At 37.6% G+C, this 24,678-nt stretch overlaps 1 protein-coding gene across 1 annotated transcript in view; it reads right to left on the reverse strand.

The window, feature by feature from the left end:
• Positions 1-5,191: 5,191 nt before the first annotated feature.
• The window catches only part of LOC140153581 (tetratricopeptide repeat protein 13-like), a 106,448-nt gene continuing 86,961 nt past the window's right edge, over positions 5,192-24,678 (reverse strand). Inside the window, exons 13-19 of the mRNA XM_072176362.1 lie at positions 24,011-24,184; positions 12,882-13,097; positions 10,752-10,790; positions 9,344-9,482; positions 8,497-8,576; positions 6,703-6,861; positions 5,192-5,876 (exon numbers count right to left, since the gene is read on the reverse strand). Of these exons, the coding sequence (XP_072032463.1) occupies positions 5,759-5,876; positions 6,703-6,861; positions 8,497-8,576; positions 9,344-9,482; positions 10,752-10,790; positions 12,882-13,097; positions 24,011-24,184 (925 nt within the window). The 3' untranslated portion in view covers positions 5,192-5,758. The remainder of the gene's footprint in view (positions 5,877-6,702; positions 6,862-8,496; positions 8,577-9,343; positions 9,483-10,751; positions 10,791-12,881; positions 13,098-24,010; positions 24,185-24,678) is intronic.

A 24,678-nucleotide genomic window follows, 5' to 3' on the forward strand; every position in this document is an offset into this window, starting at 1 on the left:
TATGTAGGTGGGATGAAAAGTCGACGATCAATTGAAAAATTTGACCTTTTGTAGGTATGGATTTTTTTCCCAAAACACACCAAAAAAAAAGGTCTTTTTGGGAAAAAAATCCATATCTTCAATATAAAAGGTCAAAATTTTCAATTTATCGTCAGCTTTTCCTCCCAGCTACATACACTTTAAGAATATGTCATTAGATTTATAAAATTTATTTCGAGGACTGTTATATATCAAAAATTTGAAAAATATCAAATTTTAATAATTTGTCATAAAAATTTGTATTATATCGTGAATTTCAAAAAATGAAAATTATTTGATATCAGAAAGACATGCTTCGTATTCAGAATGCAATTCGATACGCCTGAGGTGCTCTCATGTCCCACAAAAATACTGTCGAAACGCCATAAACGCTCATTCTAGATCCCTTAAGTTGAACAACCAGTTCCAAAGATATGAGTAATTAAAGAGTTTCCAAAACAACATGAAACAAAAAGGAAACAATTCCTTTGTTTGCCTATATCTCAAAATCAATATTTCCGAGTTCCGACTGATTTTGCTTGATCGCATCACATATGTTGGAACATTAGACTCCCCTATTAACACTGTCCATAATGATTGTCCTGCTACTAGATTGATTAACTAAACCATAATACTGAGAAGGACAGTAACCACCAATAAATAGTCCAAATGAGACCTGTTATAGGAACTTCATTTATGCACCTTAGAAGAAAGCCTTTTAGGTTTGAAATTACGAAAGTTTTCATGGACACTGTATACTGAAAAATGGTAATAGGACTGATGACTGAAAGCTGAGTTATTGAAGGGGAACATGTACAAAGTAGTAATGGATTGTGCAGAACATGCTAGAGAATCAAGCATTATACCATTTTTGACACCAGTGGCAATGACGTCAGCAGGCTGAAGGAGCTGATTCGCTTCTTCTTCTTCCTTACTAGTGCCTCCTTCATATGTATGAGTATTATCGCACTGCGTACAGACAAACTGTACTTATTTTTTACTCTGGAGCCTAGAGTAGATGAGTGTATTTTTGAAGTACAGTACCGGATGATCCCCTGCTCTTTTCGAATAGCCTGTGACATTCTTTAACGTGCACAGTGCATTAATGTCAGAAATACATGTACACGGGACCGACGGCTTAAAGTGCCCTCCGAAGCACTAAGCAAGTAGAGTGAAGTGCCTTGCTCAAGGACACAAAGAGCCAGCCGAGCTTAGGCGGACCTGGGATTCGAACCCCACAGTCCAACGCCTTAACCGCCAGGCCATGCTCCCCTCTTGTGCATATATGCCGTGTATTTTACATGTACATGTGTAATTGTGTATGGCAGCGCTTTGAGCGAACATGAGCAATTTGAGGCTGTGCCCAATGAAATGTACACTGACGTCACTGCCACATCAGGGTGAAAAATAGTATAGATGCATGATTATACTCTAATGTGTCTACTGGATGGAATTGACTACATTGTGGTTTTTTCTCCTCATAGACCTCACTAAAAAAACACAATTTTATTTCAGAAGTATACAGAGTGATGTATGATACGCTTAGTTGGAATACTGAAATGAAACTAATGAACTTGGTATTTTTGTACGTTGCAATACTACATTATCAAAGTCATGTGTCTAGTTTTAAAAAAAAAAAAAAATACAATAGCACCTTGAGTTGACCCTTCACCGGATAGAGAAAATATAATGTATAGTTAACTTTGTCATATTGGGCTATTCCATTTGAAATCCACACTACCCCTGTGGAAGATTGTGCTAAAGTTTTCCACAGAGGGAGTATGAGTTTTGAATAGAATAGACAATTGGGTAACTTCCATTTGAAATACTCACTTCAGTTGTGGAAGATATAGGTAAAGCCATAATACACGGGGAGTATGAGTTTCAAAATGATTAACCCTGACCAATTACATTTGAAAAACATACTCCCCCTGTAAAAGATATTTCCAAAACCTTCCACAGGGGTAGTGTGGATTTTAAATAGAATAGCCCATTTCTCTACTTTCACCACACCAGCATCTTTATCTACAGCCTTAAAACTAATCACCCTACCCTTAAATATAACCCTATACCTTTGGTATGAAACTGGTTACCTAAACCAATAATTGTGATATTTGTTGCATATTATTTGTCATGTGAGTCGGGGTGTATACATGTGTGGATGTATTACTATTACTTCCGCAGACATCGCACTAACACATTTTTCCCAAGGATGTTTGTCTCCTTCCGAGAACATGCAAAATGTATATGTGACCTGATCTGATCCACTCAGGCCAAAGTTGGAAATTTTGAAAATTAAGTTACTACCATTACTAACTTGTGCAGTACCTACACTGACTGATGTTAAATTCCCAGGTTGCTTCAATACATGGTTGCAAAGTTATGAACCTATTATATATCCATTTTCTTATGTTTTTCCTCCTTACTTTTTGCCTATACGCCGTAGAAGTGACATAGTTAATCGGATTAACTACCGTAGCAATAGATGAATACAATTTTGGCAATATCGCCCCGCACTACAACGTTCATGCGGTACCGATGCATTGAACCATAGATGTCAAAGAAATGCTAATCACTTGCACCTGTAAGATTAGTCTCTTTGAAAAAAGCGGTATTGTATTTGATTGAAGACAAATAAATAAATAAATAAATGTAGACATTTATATAGCGCTTTATGCCGTAAACAGCCTCTAAGCGCTTTACATTTATTCCGCCGTCATTAGAATATGTCGGAACCACGTTTGCAGCCTACAAGTGGCGCAGGGTCCATCAGTACAACGACTGTGACTACCCCTAACAGCTTCCCATTGCACCTGGGTGGGGTGAGGCAAGCGAGGCAAAGCGCCTTGCCCAAGAGCGCAACACACGGTGGTGGGACGGGAATCGAACCCACACACGTCGAGCAAGCTCTCAGATTATGAGTCCAAGGCCGTAACCACTGAGCCACCGTGCCCTCTATGAGACAGGTGATGAGTGCAACCTGCTGCAGTGCAGCGCGGTATATTCAAAAATTGTATTCATCTATTGCTATGGTAGTTAATCCGATTATGACGTGACTTCTACAGCGTATATTGAGGGGTCAGTGACACAAAGACGTAACTCCATTTTGGCCATTCTGAGAAAAATGAATTTAAAGATAATGGTCCATATTGACTTAGGTAGTTAAGTCTCTTTCACTGGCCATTGGGGTGCTAAATGGAGTTACTTCTTTGTGTTTATTGGAAAGTGCTCATATTTCTGAAAATTTTGATATCAAAATCTCATTTTCGCATAAAATGGAGTTATGTCTTTGTGTCACTGACTCCTTGTTATCTCAGTTTTGTTGTTGCTGACTTTAGCCTGATGGGGTCAGATCTGGTCACACATGTTATAATACATACCACAGAAGGGTGGAAAAACCTGTTTTGATCATAAACACACTCATAAACAGATAATATTTGCATACTGGCCATAACAAAGTAAAAATAAAAAGCAAACATTGTGCACTGCAACAATATAAAATGTGTTCTCATGTCCAAAAAAAATCCAGATGATCGAATGTCACTAAATCACACACAAAATCTTGTAACTTCGTAAGATTAATCCATTTTAAGTACCGTACACTTCTCATACTGATCCAAGATTACGCCTTGAAAAATGATTGTTTGTTCATCCAAATCTGACCAGCCTGAAATTTTAATATTGATAAAAAAGGATATTTTTCTTTCCCTTTTTGAAACATACAAATGTACACCTACCCTATTTTTATGTAACCATCCCAAAATATTTTTTTACTATTACGGTTGTTTTGAATCTTTTTCCCCCAACAAGTTAAACCCATTCGTTCAGTCCGGGTTGTTCCATCTATTGCACTTACCCAGCGTTCTAAATTAGCCCTATCGCAGTGCAATTTGTACCCCAAAATTTGGCTGTTGTGGCACAAGTGTGGTGCAAAATTGCGATACCACATTGTACTGACTTTATGTGTTGATTGCCCTGTGTCAGATGAAATTGCACTACAACTTTCAAAATGGGGTGCAAAACTGCAACCCAAGGTAAAAAAAAATAATTCCAAGACTGCACTTGCCCATTTCTCACACCTTTAAAAAGGACCAAGAAATCCCTATTGGTTTGTACAGAGCCTTACAGTTCCAGCCAATTTTCTTAGCACAGAAAATACCAATTTCTTTTGTAATTATTCAGAGTTTATTCCCCTGATAAGAAATCAAAAAAGTAAAGGTTTTTGAATTGTTTCACCAAGAGGTATTTATTCTATGGCATGTTTTGTGATTTCCCTTATTAAGTGCAACTCAACTTGTGACACCCTTAATATGTCAGAGGGTGCGAGATGGAACAGCAGAATCCTGGCAAAAACAACCAATACTTCTACAATCACCCATATCTTAGGTTAGGTGATTAAAACAGACAAACAAACAAATTAAATAGCTTCTCAAACTGACCGACTCATCTCTCAAAGTTGGTCAAGGAACAAACAAACAACCATTTTCCTGTGGCCTTAATGTACTTCTATTTTCTTGTTTATAAAAGTAAGAGATATAAATACTGCAGGTACCAACGTCAAATGTGAATTAAATAGTTTGACATAAATAATGCTGTATAATTAAGATGGGACAATTTTATGCGTTCATACATAGAATTCTCATATTTCACAATATGATGCACAGACAGCGTTTGCTCTTGCCCAGTCAAATATTCGACCTCCAGGGTCGACATCGCTGTTCTATAACAGCCACTATTGCATTTTCACATGAGTGTGATAATAGTACCAGCTCCACAAAGGATTCTGTCTTATCAATAGAAAATATATATAATAGAAAATGGAGCTACTGTAATAATGTAAATTGCTGTTTTAGTGTGCATTCACATGTAACATTAATAAATTATTTACCCAATGTTGACTTTTCCCATGATACACTGCTTCTTTTGGCCTTACCCCAGCAAACCACTAGAGGTGCATCATATTGTGAATGAACCCAATTGGAAGGGTCGGGGGAAGCAGAATACTTGGTAATAATTAATAACAGACGTTTAGTGACTGGTACATGGGAAAGTTTCAAAGGTGCGACATACCCAAATTATTTGAACATAGCTAAGGGACCGTTCGCAAACACTTGTTGGGGGGCAAAAAGAAAAAAAGGAGGGCCCTGAAAATTTGTGACCCTCCTAAGGGAGGGCCTGAAAAAAATTACCACAAATTTTCCTGGAAAAATTAAGTTTATATGCTTTTCTATGGGGTTGACCCATAATTTTCATGTCAAAAAGGGGGGGGGCTGAAATTTTTGAGGTCTGTAAAGTGGGGGCCCCCGAAAATTTTTCGCAATGAAATTTTTTTGCATCAGGCCCCCTAACAAGTGTTGGTGAACGGTCCCTAATACAATGGCACACTTGTGTTACAATATGAGTAACATTAATATTATCAAATGTTTTCGTTGACTTTTACTTACGTATAAAAGTTTAAAAACAACCTGTACTTTTACAATTTTGTACTAAAATGGCACAGTGATTTTAAATCATTTTTGGTGATTTGGTTCTACAAATCAGGTTTAAAAGAACACATTTTCTTGGTTAAAAAACAGGTAGAGTTTGTCCTTACATTTCATGATATTTCACCCTGCTACATATTAATAAAAAAACAGCCTGTATAAAAAGATTGCACATTTACTGTTAAAAAATATAACTTGCTGCTTTGCAAATGGGCAGCCTGTTAAAGAAAGCCTGGATGACGTGGTTGCCGTGGTCGCTATGTAGCACAAGTGAGGTTACACGCTTGCACGCCAGCATTCATTACTTCCAACATGTATCTCAGCGTCGGGAATGTTTCTTCCACTGACGGGAGTGATGAGATGTTTGTTTTTGAACTGAAATGTTGAACACAAAAGAGAATGCATGAATATTACAATTTCTTTAGCCCCATGAGATTTAACTGCTGATTGGCTAAAAAGAAGTTTTCATTATCAATTGGACCAATCAACAACATTGTTAGAATAATTTCACCATGCAAAAATATTGGGGTGGGTTATTGTCAAAGCTCCATTCTGATTGTTGATTAAAGTGAAGATATCACATAATTGACCAATCAGAGGCAATGTTAGATCGGCAGGTAGTGCTCAATTACATGATATCTTTACTTTAATCACCAATCAGAATGAAGCTTTGCAAATAATTTACCATTTTTTTGCGTGGTGAAATTATTCTAACAATGTTGCTGATTGGTCCAATTGATAATGAAAACTTCTTTTTGGCAAATCGACAGGTAGCTCTCATGGGGAAAAGCAGGACATGTTCCCTAAATCATTGTGGAAACACAAAACATTATGACCCTTTTTAACAACAAAAATACTGTTTTACAGGTTGATGGTTGATTAGGGTCGGCCGGTCTGGATTTTATTTCTAGAGGCTAAACTGACCCTAAAATATCACCAAATTTACCAGAAACTTGAAAAATCAGCCAAAATTCGATAATTTTTTTTACAAACATATTTTGAAAATGTTCTGAATTTTTTAAAACTGTTCAATCAAAATCAATAAATTTAGGCCCCAAAATGGCTGCTTTTACATGATTTTAGCCAAAAGTAAAAAAAAATCCCCAAAATGCAAAATCTGGGTCAGTCGGGCCTGTAAAACAGGTTTTTTTCCGTCACCTGAGGACAAAAATCTACCTTCAAACGCCCCTATAATACTTACACTTTTATATCCATCCAGCTTTTAGCTAATGTAGCAAATGCCTCCGGACTTCCTGCAAGTATGGCTTCCACATCCATGACCTTGCCTCGTGGGATACGACCTGTGACCTCACGACCCAGGGATAAGATCAGTCCTAGTGCTACTGCATAAGCAACCGAGCTGCAAATATTGATAAGAGAGAGTACAGATTTACACACATGAGTTCTATTTGGGGCCTAATTCATCGTTAGCCAAAAGATAAAATACATGATGCACTTATGATATGAGAAAAAAGACATGACAGAGTTGCATAAAATGTTCAGTGAACGGCTCTTTTCAGAGCCACCAAACCTTTAAATTTAGCAGATAGGCGTGGTCTGCTCGTTTCTGTAGACAAGGGGCAGTCTTCAGTGAATGGCTCTTTTCAGAGCCACCAAACCTTTAAAATCAGCAGATAGGCGAGGTCTGCTTGTTTCTGTAGACAAGGGGCAGTCTTCAGTGAACGGCTCTTTCAGAGCCACCAAAACCTTTATATTAGCAGATAAGCGAGATCTACTTGTTCTCTGTTGACAAGGGGCAGTCTTCAGTGAACAGCTCTTTTCAGAGTCATCAGTAGGCAAGGGGCGGTCTACATGTCTCATTCTTAGGTACTTAGTCCTGAAGAAATCAACTACTTCCGACCAAAGCTTGACAGTAACTTGTCCGATTGCGAACCCGCTAAAAACCCACTAATTGAAATGTGTGAATGTACACTTACTGGAAGAGAAGAATGGATCTTGCTAATTACCTTGTGTACACAGCATAAACACAGAGTGGGCTTCTGATTGGCTAATTCAATCAGCCCACAATCATATGATTATGCTAAAGCCATGGTTTCTCCGTGTTACAAAATTTTAAATCTGTGTTACAAATTGGACGATTTCTGTGATTTTCTGTTTTCCACTATAAAGCACTGAAAAGTTCAAACAAACATGCTTTAAAAGTGTATTTTGTCTTACGTAGTTTTACTGTAGTATGACCAAACTCTTGCATCGTAGCCCTAGAATTAATGCTATAATTGATTGTTTAATGGTTGATTACTGCTAAAAAATCACTTTTCTTTGTTTTATTTTGCAAATTAACACAATATTTAGGCATTTTAGGCCGTTTTTCCGTATCACAGAGAAATCATGGCTTTAGATTACGCATCAAAGCTGCATTTGGTGCCCATGAAGTGTTACACAGGGAATACAAAACCCTACTTACGTTGCTCATTAACAGGGTGCACAAGTCAATCAGAGCAAGAGAGGTTCAAATTTCTATGGGAACTAATATAGGTACAATGTGTGAGAAGAGCAGAGAAACCGGTTGATAGAGGGGGGGGGGGGGGGCCGAGAACGAGAGGGATAGATTGAGAAAGGAAAGCAGATGATATGTGAGAGTTTATAAGCCACGTTTGCACAGTATTTTTGTGGGACCTGAGAGCACATCAGACACGTCACCAAATTGCTTTCTGAATACGAGGAATATCCTCTTGATATCAAATAATTTTTTATTTTTTGAAATTCGCAATACAATAATACAAATTTATGATACAACTTATCAAAAAATTATATTTTTGACATTTGACAACCCTCCTAGTAAACTTTATCAATCTAATGATATATACTTAAAATGATATATACTTCCAAAGCTGGGATGAAAAGCCATCTATCATATGATAATTTCTTTACCTTTCGTATTGAAGATATACATTTGATGTGCTCTCAATCCCCCCACAAATACAGTGCAAAGGTGGGTGACTGACCCCTTAAAAAGATTTTTGCAATGTATTACCTTGTTCCCCTTGATAGAGGCATTAAATTATAAAAATAGTAAGCGATGGAGAGGATGATATTGGTCATCACATCAAACTCCTGCAATGAAAAAAAGAGTAAAAAGGTGGTTATGATGATTCTCCCTGTTGCTGACTTCTTCATTCATTCATAGCATTCACATTGTACAGATATAAGCTGGCGAAGTGAAGTGATGTAATAATCAAATTAACTACCATAGCAATAGGTGCAAACAATTTCTGAATATGTCGCGCTGCACTACAAGCAGGTTGCACTCATCCCCTGTGTATATCTGCAATCGCAGATTGAATACAATACCAGTCTTTTCAAAGAAACTAATCTTACAGGTGCGAGTGATCAGCATGGTATGGTTCAATGCAGAGGTACTGTGTGAACGTACCAGTGCAGTGCGATATTACTGTATATTCAAAAATTGTTTTCACCTATTGTTATGGTAGTTAGTCCCATTATTACATCACTTCGCCGGTGTATACAGGTATCACAAAGTGTATGATTTGCAGTTTTATATTTGTGACACCATCTGGTCCATGAGAGCCAAAGGCGGCAAGTTTGAAATTGAGATGAAAGCAAAAATATGGAGTAAAAAACAATAAAATACATAAGAAAATCACAAAACTTCTTAACTTTAGAACCAAGTATGCTAAACCTTTGGTGTTTTCAGTATATGATAGCCTAATGTTTATATATCTAGTGATAATTATAGTAACTCAATTTTCAAAAATGCCTCCTTTGGCCCCCATGGAGCAGATTGTGTCACATTTGATATTTTACAAAAGGCTACCCAATAAATTTCATATAATAATGATTAATTATTGCAATGAACTCACCACATCTTTAGGTAATTTATTGGGGTCCTTTTTGACTTCATCTACCAAAAACTGCCATAGGAAATCTAACTCTGCATGATACTGCTCTGTTCTTTTTCGAGTTGTAGCGGTGTCGAGTGAAAATAACACATTACCCGTTCTGTAATATAGAAGATAGAAGGATATGGTCCTGTGTCACAACCTGGGGTACCTTTGTGTTACATAGTAAAAAAATTAAATGGTTCAAACATTTTACCTACACATCTCATTTGAAGTGGTTCATTCTCCTGAGCATTTTGACACCTTTTTTTATGGAAATCGGTTAAAAAATGAGAGAGTGCAGGCAAAAACAATCACAAAGTAGGGAGGGTGTAACCCCACCTCTTTTTCCACATTTACAATCATTCTGAGCAAGTATTGGTCTTTAAAATGAACTTCTGTATTTATTTACTTGGTTTAGATGTCTGGAAGTCCATTTAGACATTTTTGTACTAGATTCAAATTTTTAATGGGGGTTTTAAATCAAATTTACGATATGAATCCCTCCCCCTAATCCTCCTCCCCCTAATCCTCAGCCACCCTTGGCACATTTCATGCCAAACGTCATAAGAAAATAATTTTAAAATATTTTAAAATAGGATAAAAACATGAGTAATCTAGAATAAATTAGCCTCAATTTAAGACCTAATTGAATCTTCTAAGTGAAGGAATACTCAAGAGACAGGTGTTTTGAAATCCAAACTGCACATCAAAATGTAACAAAACCACCTTTTTGGGTACCCCAGTATATGACACAGGATCATATAGGTTATTCCAATAAGAGCTATGATCTCTGAACAGATAAATACTTCTTTGTTCACAATGAAATGATACTTATGCTGTACTACAACTTAAAGGGGCATTTTGTGATCCATAGCCTCATAACCCCCCCCCCCCCACTTTTCACAAAAAAGTTGAGATATTTATACCACTGGAAACCTCACATAATTTTTATGTACAAAAACAATCTTGCAGATTGATTTGTTTAGCAAAAATATCATCAAATTTGTATTTCGTTCTGGTAGTATTTCTTTCAGGTCTACCAGAACGAAATGACAACACAGTGGCCTATTGAGCATCGCAATACACAAAATCATGCATAACTCGCAAACGCAAAATCGGAATCAACTGAAATTTTGGGATTAAGCTTTTTTCATGAATAATGTCATAAAAAGAGGATGCTAGGATCACAAAATACTCATTTAAGTAATATTTATTGGTTTATGCAAAAAATATTGCTGCTGCCAGGTCTGAAAAAAACGTCCATTTCCTTGGAAGGAAGATAAGCCAAATTTTGCTCCAAGATAGCAACAGTTTACATAATATCTTATGTATAGAATTGTTATATTCAGTGGTAATCAAAATTTACCTCTAAATCCCATAAATTTACCTTTGAGCTTCCTGGTTTCCACGTTTTTTGCAGCCCTGGCTGTTGGTGGTGGTGAGTGGGCAGTATGTGAATGAAAAAACAAAGAAACATTGTCATGTTTAGCCACAATATCAAGCATATTATATCATAATTTTTTTCAAAGGTGATTCCCATACGACAGCATTCAAGCTTTGACTTACATTTGGCGGACACACGTGTGAAAAAAATATTTAGGGGTGAAAACAGTCAAAATTCTTGATTGCTTGAATGTTTCTAGGGGTAAAATGTCACATATTTTCATATTTTGGCACTTAAAACCCCTTATTTTTCACTGATATTGAGAAAAATTCATTTTTTGGTCCAATTTTGGTCGAAAATGGCCGTTTTGGGGTGACAAAATTTTGACTTGCTAATTTCCTGTGAGTGTATGAACATGAAAACTACTGAGTAGTGCCTAAGTTTTTATGCTAATTATGTGACAAAGGTACATTTGTGATATTCAAATCATTAAATGGGATAAATCTGATTCTTTATTTTTGTAACAGGGTTAGAAAGTTGGAGGTCAGGGTGACAATTGATTTGGGAAAAAATGAAATTTTTACCTAATTTTGAGCTTGAAAAGCCATAACTCCTCAATGGTATGAGCTATTGAGATGCTTTTTGTGTTTTTATGTTCAGTATTTCACTAGCTAAATAGTGGTATAAAACTTGACACAGTTGAATGTACTGACAAAAATTAAAGTAGTATTATGTTACCCCTACCCCTAACATTTACAAAATAAAGGCCTTCGCAAAAAAAAAAAGTCCTTCAAAACTGTGAGGTTTAAGGCTAAACAAATATAAACTTGCTATAGCCAAGACCTCCCTCTAGAGCAAGTTTATGTTTGTTTAGCCCTGAGAGTCCCAGTTTTGAAGGACTTATTTTTTAGCCAATTTTCGCTCAAATTTGAGGACTTGGGCAGAACTATGCCTGTACAGTGCTATGGGGAAAATTTTCAAGTTGACAATTATGCATTTTTATGTCAGAGTCAGTTTCTACACAAAATTTCACCCCAGAAAATGTTCCTTTAAGTAGGATATCTTTCACTTTAAGTTCCCACCATTCTGTCCGCCAAACGTAAGTCAAAGCTCAAACGCTGTCATACATACAAACCTCATTATTAAAATTGCAATAACCCAGATTTGGGGCCATTCTGCTTGTTGGCTCTCTGTTGAAGAGTGCATCAATTTCAAAGTTTTAGTCACAGTGTTCAAATGCCCTATCCAGATTGTACCCAAGTACCCATCTAATTGTGTTTCCCTGCGCTGTCCTGCGTGTGTTGGTCTACATTTTGTTGCTGACATGCACCACCCTCCTGACTCAAACCCTTATGTCAGCTAAACATAGGACCTTCTCTTATGTTGCACCTCGCACATGGACTAGACTGCTAATTGGTATCAGGGAATCACAATCAGGGGGTGCTTTCAACAAAGTTCACGATCTGAAGTCACATTTGTATCCTCAGATTATGTAGGCTTTCTTTCACAGGCAGTGTGCACTGTTCTGGTTTTCCACATGAAATTCTTTTACTTTGTTTTTTTTCTTTGAGAGCTTAGTTCTACATGTAGCAGTGCTACAGAAATATATAAATGCATGTATGTATTCTCCTTCCCATGTTCTCTATATCCCCCTCATAATTACCAATAAACAGAGCAACTTCTATTATTATTAACATAAACACATCACAAGAAATAAGTCCCCCTCTCAACATTTCGTCATAACATCGTAAGGTAAAATTTTGCACCAATAGAAATAATTATATGACTGTTTACTATTAAATTGTTGTGTAAAAATGAAAATGTCCATGACTTGATGGCTGAATGAGCACAAATGGAAGACAAAAACTGCCCTATTTGAATGTCACAAAAGTTGATTCATGGCTTGTTACTAATGGAAAAACACATGTGGTTGAGTGCAGTTTAAAACCCCCACCAAATGAACATTTACTCTAATGTGTAATCAATTCATGATCATTCAGCCATGCAAATCTCCTACTTGGTTCAGAGCTCAGCACAGTGAGTTGGCAAGGTGGCAAGTCCCATTCCTTGTCCCAAAAGGCCTACACTTTGCAGTTAACAAGCATAAGCCTACTGAATTTGTTTGTCACTTACGAGTCCCCAGTTAGTGTTATTAGAGCGCCCTCTAATTTCTGCCCCTTCTCCTTGGTGCTGCTTATCTTTGTAGATACCATAAAACCTGGCCCATTACTCCCTACTATCTTCATTTTCTTCACCATCTGCAGCAGTTCATCGCATGTTGCTATCTTCTCTAAGGCATACGGGAATTTATCATCCAATCTGTCGTTTTTCAGTCTTGCTAACGAATGCCTGAAATAAGAAACATACGCTTCACTTAGTCATAGCAAAGTTTCTTAGCTTAAATGAGCGTACACTACAGTTAACAATTAATATTCAACACTACACTATTGACAAGTACATTCCGTCCTTGTGCAGGAAAAACCTCCTATGTGTCATTGGGCCCTGAACATGTTTAAAGCAAAACCGCCTATGTAACCTGTTGGCAGTTTTGTTTTAAACACGTTCAGGGGCCACAAGCACACAGGAGGTTTTTCCTGCCCAACGACGACACACAAAAAGAATAAATAGGATACATATAATACTTAGCATGAACATGTGTTGTGGTAGTTTGTCCTGAAGTGGATATGTGACACAGGAGGTCCATCAAGTGTGAAAGATGTATCTGGTCCATCAAGTGAAGTAGTGTACAAAGATGTACCTTATGTTCAACAGGCCATGTGATGGTTCCTGATGGTAGTTCTCATCCGGTGATGGTTTGTATTTTGTTACAATCTGTTCATGCATATGAATTTGTGTTGATTAATTTCTATATTTAGGTACTTTGGGTACTTTAGTACTTTTTATTTTATTTTTCAGTCAGCTGAAACAAGTAAATACTATTTTAGAAATATTGTTTTTCAATTATGTTCTTAATCATATTTTCAATGACCTGCTACTCCTGACAATTTTCACACAGCAAGCAGAAGCATTCCACTTCCGTCTGTTCTCATCCTCTTACCATACAGTTACTTCCAAATACCTCTCACATTTCCTCTTCCATCTCCACTCCCACATTTCCTCTTCCATCTCCACTCCCACATTTCCTCTTGCATCTCCACTCCCACATTTCCTCTTGCATCTCCAACCCCACATTTCCTCTTGCATCTCCACTCCCACATTTCCTCCTGTATCTCCACTCCCACATTTCCTCTTGTATCTCCACTCCTACATTTCCTCTTGCATCTCCACTCCCACATTTCCTCCTGTATCTCCACTCCTACATTTCCTCTTGTATTTCCACTCCCACATTTCCTTTTGTATCTCCACTCCCACATTTCCTCTTGTATCTCCACTCCTACATTTCCTCTTGTATCCCCACTCCCACATTTCCTCCTGTATCTCCACTCCTACATTTGCTCTTGTATTTCCACTCCCACATTTCCTCATGCATCTCCACTCCCACATTTCCTCTTGTATCTCCACTCCTACATTTCCTCCTGTATCTCCACTCCTACATTTCCTCATGTATTTCCACTCCCCCATTTCCTCCTGTATCACCACTCCTACATTTCCTCTTGTATTTCCACTCCTACATTTCCTCTTGCATATCCAACCCCACATTTCCTCTTGTATCTCCACTCCCTCATTTCCTCCTGTATCTCCACTCCTACATTTCCTCTTGTATTTCCACTCCCACATTTCCTCTTGTATCTCCAACCCCACATTTCCTCTTGTATCTCCACTCCTACATTTCCTCCTGTATCTCCACTCCTACATTTCCTCTTGTATTTCCACTCCCTCATTTCCTCCTGTATCTCCACTCCTACATTTCCTCTTGTATTTCCACTCCTACATTTCCTCTTGTATCTCCACTCCCACATTTCCTCTTGTATCTCCACTCCCTCATTTCCTCCAGTATCTCCACTCCTACATTTCCTCTTGCATCTCAACTCCCACATTTCCTTCTGTATCTGCACTCCAACATTTTCTCTTGCCAACCCCACATTTCCTCTTGCATCTCCACTCCCACATTTCCTCCTGTATCTCCACTCTTACATTTCCTCCTGTATCTCCACTCGCACATTTCCTCCTGCATCTCCACTCCCACATTTCGTCCTGTATTTCCACTCCTACATTTCCTCCTGTATCTCCACTCCCACATTTCCTCTTGCATCTCCACTCCCACATTTCTTCCTGTATCTCCACTCCCACATTTCCTCTATTTCCACTCCCACATTTCCTCCTGTATCTACACTCCTACATTTCCTCCTGTATCTCCAATCTCACATTTCCTCTTGCATCTCTACTCCCAAATTTCCTCTTGTATCCCCACTCCTACATTTCCTGCTGTATATCCACTCCCACATTTCCTCCTGTATCTCCACTCCTACATTTCCTCTTGTATCTCCACTCCCACATTTCCTCTTGCATCTCCACTCCCAAATTTCCTCTTGTATATCCACTCCAACATTTCCTCCTGTATCTCCACTCCTACATTTTCTCTTGTATTTCCACTCCCACATTTCCTCCTGTATCCCCACTCCTACATTTCCTCCTCGATCTCCACTCCTACATTTCCTCCTCGATCTCCACTCCCACATTTCTCTTGTATCTCCACTCCCATATTTCCTCTTGGATCTCCACTCCCACATTTCATTTGCATCTCCACTCCCACATTTCTTCTTGTATCTCCACGCCCACATTTGCTCTTGTATCTCCAGTACAGCATTTCCTCTTGCATCTCCACTCCCGCATTTCCTCTTGCATCTCCACTCCCACATTTCTTCTTGTATCTCCACTCCCACATTTCCTCTTGCATCTCTACTCCCACATTTCCTCCTGCATCTCCACTCCCACATTTCCTCTTGTATCTCCACTCCCACATTTCCTCATGCATCTCCACTCCCACATTTCCTCTTGTATCTCCACTCCCACATTTCCGCTTGTATTTCTACTCCAACATTATTTCCTCTTGCATCTTCTCTCCCACATTGCCCCCGCATCTCTCTCCTACATTTCCTCTTACTTACACCTTCCGATCACACATTTCTCTTTACTTACATCTCAGCTCCTAGTCTACATTTTTTCTCACTCTTGCCATATCTGCAAACACATTCCCCTTGCATCTTAGCTCCTACATTTCTTCTCACTCTTGCTGTATCTACAAACACATTTCCTCCATTGCATCTCAACTCATATGTCTTCTTGCTCTTGCCTTCCAGTGTCCTCCTTATTTTTTCTTCTTACTGTAAGAAGACCCCACATTTCCCATTGCATCTCTCCTTCTGTATTTCTTCTTCCCTTATCAAACACACCCTCCTACATTTCTTCTCACTCTTGTCATCACTCTACTGCAACAAGTTTGCAACTGCTCTTCTCTACAGTTTTCGAAAAATGTATTAGTTACACTGTATGTTAGACAATATGAGTGTCAAATTAGTTTTGCTTCCACCAGCTCTCACACTAATTCCTCATTATTTCTCATCTTCAGCTTCTTAATCAGTAGCTATTAGTCATGTTTCAGTTAGTGTACTACCGTAAAAACTCAATAGTGAGCATATGTGCTTACTATCGAGCACCTTTGAAAACATGAAATTGTACCAAAGTCTGGCGCTTTACCAACTGTGCTGGTGGGGTTGAGACACACATTTGCAGGTTTACTTGTTCGTATATAACTATGTGTATCAATGATTTGCTCAAAACCCTTTACACTTTTGTGGATGGGGCTTTTCATGTTTGCATGTTTTAAAAGTTTTTACGGTATAATTGTACCATATTAGTTTCACTCCACCTGGTTATTGCAGAGAATACTGCACTGCTTTACACAACTAAGAACCTTGATTTTCCTTTAATTTCACTTTCATATAGTTTTTCTTTGCATGACTTTCATATATTCCCTGTTTTGAGTCTAAACACCATTTCCGCATAGCACCTGTCCCCTTTCCCCTCATCTGTTATTTCCATCTCTCAAAGTTGCAACACTCAAGTGCACACAGTTTACCTGCCACTTCACTGTCCTACAGCACAGTCAGCTCACTAGGTCTTTCACCTGCCATGCTTATTATCCAGCTACCATATAATCTACTGCAGCTTCACCATCTCAACCAACACATTTTCTACTTCAATCAGTATCTATTTTCAATCAGCACTATAAATTTCTCAATTTCATTCTTCTTTTTCTATAACTTTCAATCTTCAATCTTCAATCCCTTGCACACTCATGACAAACATATCTGTAGTCTCCTGCTTTCATCATTTCTACACCATCATATACTCATCACAAATTCCCATCAACATTAAAATTTTCTCATCTCCACAAAAAAACACACACCAAAAAACAGTATCTTCATCAACAGTGATCATCATTTCATCACTGCCACACCCTTTCTTCACCACCACACAAGTATCATCAGTTCCTCGTAGCTGCATAAGGCCAAAAAAAATAATTGTTGTGTTGCCCTCAACCGTCCGGTCCTAAATCCTGAAAAATCAGGGTCGCAATTTTTTTTTTTTTTTTTTTTGAATGATGATTTTTACAGATTTGTTCAAATAATCAATGTTTTTCACTTAAAATTAATATTATATTGAAAGACTAGTCTTTAATTGATGTCTAACAGGTATCCAGAAGTCAAAATTGACAAATGTCCCCTAATTGAAGAAGCATTATTTAATATTTGAGGATTTTTTTAAATCTGAAGGTTAAAAAAAAAAAAAAAAAAAAAAAAAAAAAATCCGACCGCCCGACCCAACTTTCCCATTTTTCCACTTGAGGGCAACACAACAATATTTTTTTTGGCCTAACCTATAACCTGTTTCTCATCACTACATCCTTATCATCCCATAAACTCACTAGTTTCTCATGACCACGTCATTACTTTCAGTCATCCCATAAACTTACTAGTTTTTCTTGACCACATCACCACTTTCAACATCTACATTTATCACCAGTTCCACAACTACGTAACCATTCCTCATCACTACATAATCACCGGCGTGTCCAGGATCTTTTTTCTGCGGGGGCTCAGAGGGGCTTTCACATTTATGCGGGGGGCTTAATGGCTAAAATCGCCAAAAAACGGCTGATTTTACATGTTTTTAACAAAGTGCGAGGGGGCTTCAGCACCCAAAGCCCCCCCCCCCTGGACACACTACTGATAATCATCACCACATCTTTGTCATCACAGAAACTCAGTTTTTCATGATCACATCATTACTTTCAACACCTACAATTTATCACCATTTCCTCTCAACTATATAACCATTTCCTCTCTTCATCGCTACATAATCGCCACTACCTCATCTCCACCTCAAAAACAACCTTTTCTCATCACCATATTATTTTTCGATTCTTCGTCGTCACACAAGCGAATTATTTCATCTCTACTTCATCATCAATGCATAATCAACACCACATTACTTATCGTCAAGTACTGGTAATTATCATTTCATTACCTTCTCCTCATATCGTCATCACCATTTCCTTATTTTCTCATCAACATCCATATCAATCCCCATCACCATATAATTACCATCACAACATTATTATTACATCATCACCACATGACCATCACATCATCACCACATGACCATTACATCATCACCACATGACCATCACATCATCACCACATGACCATTACATCATCACCACATGACCATTACATCATCACCACATGACCATTACATCATCACCACATGACCATCACATCATCACCACATGACCATCACATCATCACCACATGACCATCACATCATTACCACATGGCCATTACATCATCACCACATGACCATCACATCATCACCACATTACCATTACATCATCACCACATGACCATTACATCATCACCACATGACCATCATTCATCACCACATAATCATAATTTTGTCATCATATAATCATCACCAATCTTCACCATTACAACTACTACTCATCGCTATACAATCACCATTTTATTCTTCCTCCTCCTCCTCACCACCATTTCCTCATCACCATGGCTGTTTTCTCATCTAAATATATAATTCACCATCACCATAATTACCACCAAAACATGAGACATCACAATCACATCATCACCACCACATGACCGTCATTCTTCACCACATAATCACCGGCTTGTCCAGGATCTGTTCCTGCGGGGGGTTCAGAGAGGCTTTCAGTGTTACGCAGGGGGCTTAATGGCTAAAATCACAACAACAAAAAACCAGCTGATTTTACATGATTTTTAACAAAGTGCAGGGTTTTTCAGCCCCCAAAGCACCCCCTGGACACGCCATTGATAATCATAATTTTGTCATCATATACCGTACTATTGAAAAATGATTTGTGTTCAACCAAGAAATAACACTGTGCGTGACTGAGAGTAGTGCATAAATAATCTCGCAGAGATCTCCATGTCAACATAATCAGTTGACCTTCAACCTGTCATGATAGTTAAACATGATTGGCTAAAATGACATTGGGTCACGTACCAACCAGTTTATACAAGATGAATTTGAACTCTTCTATGAGACAAACTTGTAATTTACAAACTTGTTGACCTCAAATGAACTTGAACACCACCACCCCCAAAAAAGTAGAGTTTCCGATCATGACCCACCTATCTTGAAAATCTGAAGTCAATTCGCCCATCCATTCACGAGATCCAGAGGTATGGAAGGACGGAAGCACGGACGGATATTGCAAAAAATGCAACCAGTATGCCTCACGGTGAACGCATAACAATAATCTTTTTTTTAATCACTACATCTTCACTATTGCATAATCATTCATTATCCCCCATTTCATCATCAATCATTATTCCACCATCACCGTTTTTCATCTTAATTATGTGAAATATTTCAGTTTTTTATTTTGTTTAAGTGTGCATGTTTTAATTATTTTGTCAGTCATTTGTTAGCTACTGACCTGGAAGTGATATGCCTTCTGAGCCAGAAATAATGTAACTTGCAAATGTTTGTGTCTTTATTTCAAGTTGCATACTGTCCCACAGTGCTCTATTAATACAGTATGGCATGTATAAACATTAAATTATGCTTGCAATTGAATAGGTTTCAACAGTCTGGTGAATTTCAATAAAGCACCCACAGCAATACAATAGTCAAATGCACTGATCCATTACTAAATGTAAGTTGTCAGAATGGATAACATTAACAATGTGAAGCCAACCTGTTCAAAGTTTGTCAACAATTTTGAATGCTGATTTCTTTCTTTTCTTTAAAATTGTCAAAACACAACAATTTTCCAAAATTAATGTATGTAATGTATGTGCAGGTTATTTTGTGCCATGAAGATGTGATTCTTCCCATATCTTCCAGTAATGCATCTCAAACTATTCTTTTATGATTCATTGCCTCTATCTACTGCTGAAAAATATGTTTCTACTGATTCCAATGTGTCCACTGATTTCAATGTTTCTACTGATTCTACTGTTTCCACTTATTCTAATGTGTCCACTGATTTCAATGTTTCTACTAATTCTACTGTTTCCACTTATTCCGATGATTCTAATGTGTCCACTGATTTCAATGTTTCCACTAATTCTATTGTTTCCACTAATTCCAATGATTCCAATGTGTCCACTGATTTCAATGTTTCTACTAATTCTACTGTTTCCACTAATTCCACTGATTCCAATGTGTCCACTGATTTCAATGTTTCCACTAATTCTACTGTTTCCACTTATTCCACTGATTCCAATGTTTCCACTGATTTCAATGTTTCTACTAATTCCAATGTTTCCACTAATTCCACTGTTTCTTCTGATTCCAATGTCTCCACTGATTTCAATGTTTCTACTAATTCCATTTTCCCACTAATTCCACTGATTCCACCGATTCCATCTTTGATTTGAATCTCCAAGCATAGGCCAGGCACTTCACTCCTTAACAGATTATACGCAGATTTGATTACTTGGAATATTGAAGTCACGCCAGTTCATCCCACTTGTTCAGGCTCAATCATGTTTTGCAGCACTTTCTGCTGCATCAGCTCATTTGTATCACATGAATCATTACTAAGTCCATATTTAGGTCTCTTGATCACCTTTCTGGTAACCCTTCAACCCTACAATTTTTGACCTTTGACATGGCCAACCTCCATGAATCACCATTTATGATTAGTATAACTAGTTTCAGTATTAGTCTCATTATATTTTCTCATCACCAATTTACCATCATCCCTTCACAAACACATCATTTAACTTGTCCCATTCATCACATCATTTCAATCTCTTCATCAGAATCACCGCCATCTTTGCCATATATCACCACCACTTCACTGCCTCGCTGCTTAATCTTTAAACTGCCCAACTCTACATTCCACTTCACTTATATAAAATTTATTTTCCACCTCCATGTTACAATTTAAATTCCTTCCAATTCCACCTACTTTATATATGAAATGTTATGTCAGCTGAACGCAGACTTCATCCAGTACTGATGACAAATGTGCCATTCCTGCATTTCCAGTTGTTTCATGAGCTCCATCCAAACAATTATGCACCCTACGTCCATCCAAGCTCTTCTTTCACATGCTCCTCCTCTTTCAAATGTTATGTCAGCTGAACACAGACTTCATCCAGTACTGATGACAAATGTGCCATTCCTGAATTTCCAGTTGTTTCATGAGCTGCGTCCAAAAAGTTATGCTTTCTACGTCCATCCAAGGTCTTCTTTCAAATGCTCCTCTTTTCCTTCGTTACGATATGTATCAAATTACTACTAACTGCTCACTGCTTCTTCTACACAGCTCTTCAATCTAGTGTATTCATCATACTGCTGAAAGATCCATTGTGTATTGCTATTTTTATACAGTCAGTAATTCCACTGTGCACCTGTGTTCTGTAACTTCTAGTAGTTCCATCATGCAACCCCTGTTCTTTACAGCTAGTACTTCCATCAATCATGTCAGCTTCTTTGTTCTATGTGATGACTCTCACTTCCATCATTCAACTACCTCTATTCTATACAGCTAATAATTCTGCAGTACAACCAATAGTTCTATCGTGCAAATCCACCTGGTTCTATGCAGTTAGTAGTTCTATAATGCTCAAACTTTTTCTTTTCTATACAGATAGTAGCCCAGTAGGTCCACCATGCAACTCCCTCTGTTCATTGCCACTAGTAAGTCCATCTTACAACTCTCTCTGTTCTATAAAGCTAGAAGTCCATCATGCTCAATCCCCCTGTTATATAGACAGCTGGTAGTTCCATCGTGCAACCCCTTCTGTCTACCTATTAGGTGCTAGTGCACCTTGCAATGATGCAATAACACATACCACATCAACAAATACAATACTACTATCAGTATAGACCTTTTCAAATCAAAGCTTTCCAAATATATCTGCTATTTGTTTATGATGACCCAGTTCATAATAATATTCCCGGTCATCCAAATGGCAAGCGCTTATGTGAATTTACACGAGTGTAAGAACACTTGCATATGCTCTATTGCACCTGGTGCATGTGGCCTGGTTAGCTGAACATTTTTAATGTTGATTTGAAAAGGCCTATAATGACAGAATCTTATACTGGCAATGTCATATCAAAACAACACAATCACTGAGAAAACTATAATACTGACAGTAAACTGGACAACAGCACTGCAATGTTTCTCTCAGAATACCCCACCACTGGGGACTTTCCGATACACATACACTTATTTAATCAAATGTTTACACATATGCAAACCACTCTCATTCTATCAGTGTGTAGCAAAGGCACAACCAATGTCAAACACAGTAGTGTACAAAACTATTAAGATACCAGTTCTTTTTACCCCTGTATATCCTAAACAAATGCAGATATGTCATAATTAGAACCAGCAGCAATAGTTGCAGCTTTTAGCTTGGATTTAAGGCCACATTCATTAAAATCAAATTTAATTTTGACATATATTATCTGTTTAGGATATATAGGGAAGAACATAACTGGTACCTTAATTCTTTTGTGCACTGTTATGTATTGAGTTAGTCAATACATTGTCCAAAATGTAGGGTTATCCTTCACGTAAAACTGCACAGAATTAGCTTAGCACAGATATCTTCCGTTGAAAGATTATACAGCTTTATTTTGTAAGCTGCTCTTTCGCAATGAAGTCTTTACACTAGTCTAACTCATGAATATCTTACACCAAGGATTACACCAAACTACATTATTAACCCCATGGGCACCACTGGTCAAATTATCTTAAGAACTATTATGATTGGTTACAAGGCGGAGTATATCATGTATTGAGCCAATCAGAGATATGGTAAGAAAAGTCAGTATAGTCCCGAAAGGAATTAAGCTTAAATTTGTCTAGAGATCTAAAAGCTGTATGTTGATTGGTTACTCAGATGATTATATCATGTAATTAACCAATCAGGAGTTCTGTAAGACTGGTAGTAGTGCCCCTGGGGTTAAAATAAGGAACAGTTCATGATTTCAAACTAGTATTTTAAACAGTTCAAATATATTAGTAACAACCTTATATACAACCCAAATTGATTGCACTAGTCTATTTTTATAAATAAATATTCTAAGAAAGTGTAAGATCTCTAAAGATATGATGTATTAGAATAAATAAATTCATGAAATGGAACCCAATATACCAAGAAGAAAGATTTTGGAAGTTTTTTGTTTCAGAACTGTCATACAAATCAAACACATCAAACAAACCAAGTTGTATAGAATTCAAAATTTTATTGAAATAATTCTCAATCAACAAACTAAGAAATCAATTAAACTGAAACTTTTGGATTGTCCCTTAAACATATAAAATGCTAGAATTTTTGACTTCAACACTACTTAAAATTTGATAAGCTTACGGGGCGCTTTCACAGTACCAACTCGTCAACCAGTTATGGCTCTGATGATTTATGACAAACCTTAGATGACATCACACTAGTAGATGACGTCACATCAGGAAGAAAGAACCAAGCTTGGGTATGAGACAGGTTGAAACTGGACTAAGTCCATCCAGTGTCTCTGTTCAAGCTTGGTTCTTTCTTCCTGATGTGACGTCATCTACTAGTGTGATGTCATCCAAGGTTGTCTAGCCATAAATCATCAGAACCATAACATTCGGCTGAGGACGCAGTTGCTACTGTGAAAGCGCTCCAGGTAAGCGATTAAATTGTAAGTAGTGTTGAAGTCAAAAAATTCTTCTAATTGAATTTATACTACTATGTATGAATTGAATATTCAATTTTATATATAAAATGCTAATATACTTTATCTGTACTTACCCATGTTGCATGACCATTTTTTTAGTGAGATTAAAAATGATATCAAAATATTTGGAGAAACGTATGTTGGACACCTGCCCTCTAACCAGGTTCATGTGATTATTATATCCCGCTTCAAAATTGACGTTTGGCATCTGATCTAACCAGAAGACGGGTTGGTCTGGGTCTATTAGCCTGATATATGAAAAACAAAGACACAGGAAAAATACATTAGTTAAGTACAGTCAGGGTTCCCACACCATGAAGCCTTTAAAATTCAAGGACTTTTCAAGGACATTCAAGGTCCAAAAGGATGATTTTCAAGGCCTCTAACCAGGTTCATGTGATTATTATATCCCGCTTCAAAATTGACGTTTGGCATCTGATCTAGCCAGAAGACTGGTTGGTCTGGGTCTATTAGCCTGATATATGAAAAACAAAGACACAGGAAAAATACATTAGTAAAGTACAGTCAGGGTTCCCACACCTTGAAGCCTTTAAAATTCAAGGACTTTTCAAGGACTTTCAAGGTCCAAAAGGATGATTTTCAAGGCCTCTAACCAGGTTCATGTGATTATTATATCCCGCTTCAAAATTGACGTTTGGCATCTGATCTAGCCAAAAGACAGGTTGGTCTGGGTCTATTAGCCTGATATATGAAAAACAAAGACACAGGAAAAATACATTAG

Source organism: Amphiura filiformis, chromosome 5 (assembly GCF_039555335.1).
Source record: "Amphiura filiformis chromosome 5, Afil_fr2py, whole genome shotgun sequence".
In the NCBI taxonomy this organism is placed as follows: Eukaryota; Metazoa; Echinodermata; class Ophiuroidea; order Amphilepidida; family Amphiuridae; genus Amphiura; species Amphiura filiformis.